This window comes from Austrofundulus limnaeus, unplaced genomic scaffold (assembly GCF_001266775.1).
Source record: "Austrofundulus limnaeus strain Quisiro unplaced genomic scaffold, Austrofundulus_limnaeus-1.0 Scaffold586, whole genome shotgun sequence".
NCBI classification, from domain to species: Eukaryota; Metazoa; Chordata; class Actinopteri; order Cyprinodontiformes; family Rivulidae; genus Austrofundulus; species Austrofundulus limnaeus.
Window position 1 is genome coordinate 75,478 of NW_013952988.1, and position 1,538 is coordinate 77,015.

Here is a 1,538-nt window from a genome sequence, read left to right on the forward strand (position 1 = left end):
GTGTGTGTGTGTGTGTGTGTGTGTGTGTGTGAGAGAGATTTATCTCTTAAACACAGATGAGCACCTCCTGGACATTGGTCATCTCGACTCTCTGTTCATCCAGCCGGGTCTGCAGATCCATATTCTGGTTGAGAAGATCCAGACCAGCGCGAGCAGCCTGCTGGAGCTGCTCCTCCTTCTCCCTCAGCTGGCTCCTCAGCAGAGACACCTCCTCCTCCGCTGCCATCTGACAGGAGACAGGAGACATTTAACCTCCAGAAAGACCCGAGAGCTGAAGCCGTCCCACAACTCTCAGCTCTAATCCACCACGCTGGATTAAGACCCTCAGTTATGGGCTGCTGTTTGTAAAGTTACACAGTCAAAAATTACCACCAATATTTTTGTTTTATTTAGACTTTTATAAGAAAAAAAAGAACAGATTTATTTTTCAAAGTCAGTTTTTCACCATATGATTCATACATTTATAAATGCCATAGTTTATAAACAAATATTTAACTTACAAATTAAATATTTAGTTAACAAGATAAATATTTAAGTTGCAACTTAAATATTTAGATATCTATCTAAATATTTAACTTAAATATTTAGAATTAAAAATTTAAGGTGATCATAATGGTGATTGTGATCTTGGAGACATTGGTGATCTTGGTGAAAAAGTGATTTGGTGATCAAGGAGCACCAGATGAAAATAAAAAGGCGTAAAATCACCCGTCGAGGCTGCGCTGAACTTTGTCAATAACTGGGGGGGCTGCTACAGTTATTAATGTCTAATGTTTATTTTCTGAAGGTTTCATTAAAATCTGGCCAGTAGAGCATGAAACACATAAAAAAAAACACATTTTCTTCCACAAGTTGGAGGAAATAAAAATATTCCTTAAAAACATCAGGAAACAGCATGACACAAACCGAAAAACCACAAATTTTAATTCTCAGTTTATGTTGGATTCATAAAAACAATTCAAAACTTTAAACTCTAGAAGAAGAAGTGCTTCTTTTTGATGTTTAAATATTCTTTGTTCCTCATCAGAAATAATAAAGCACAAATTAGTTGCATTGGTTGCATTTGTTAGAAAAATATCTCCTGAAGCAGAGAATGGATTTTAAAAGGATCCACGATCAGTTGTAACATTAGACTTTATTTAATAAACATATATTTTAACTGTAAAATTAAGACTGTAAAAATACTGTAGGATGTTTAGTTTTTATAATTTTTCAACTAAAAGTTTAAAACTATATTATACAGAGGGGTTCATTTTATTTACACACAAAGCATTCTGGGTAAATGTCGTGGATAGGTCATCGGTGTGAGGCTGCTAGCGAGCTATATCCATCCTGAAGGTTAATCTTGGACAATATCTGACAAGTGTCTCTTAAATGAAACCAGAGAGCGTTGACAGAGAGGAGAAGGTAGAAATGAGTCAGCCTGTAACTGAAAATACTGTATGGATGAGGACTTCAGTTTAGCTTGTTTGTCACGCTAGCGCTGAGCTACTACATATAAGGCAATATAGCGTCAGCGCTAGCACGAAGGCTAACAG

The 1,538-nt window shown here is 36.3% G+C and overlaps 1 protein-coding gene across 2 annotated transcripts in view; it reads right to left on the reverse strand.

Annotated features, from left to right (window-relative positions):
- Positions 1–1,538, reverse strand: part of spdl1 (spindle apparatus coiled-coil protein 1) — a 21,540-nt gene that overhangs the window by 18,726 nt on the left and 1,276 nt on the right. For both annotated transcript variants that reach the window (XM_014026738.1, XM_014026739.1), the window contains exon 3: positions 65–226. In XM_014026738.1, coding sequence (XP_013882192.1) covers positions 65–226 — 162 coding nt within the window. The remainder of the gene's footprint in view (positions 1–64; positions 227–1,538) is intronic.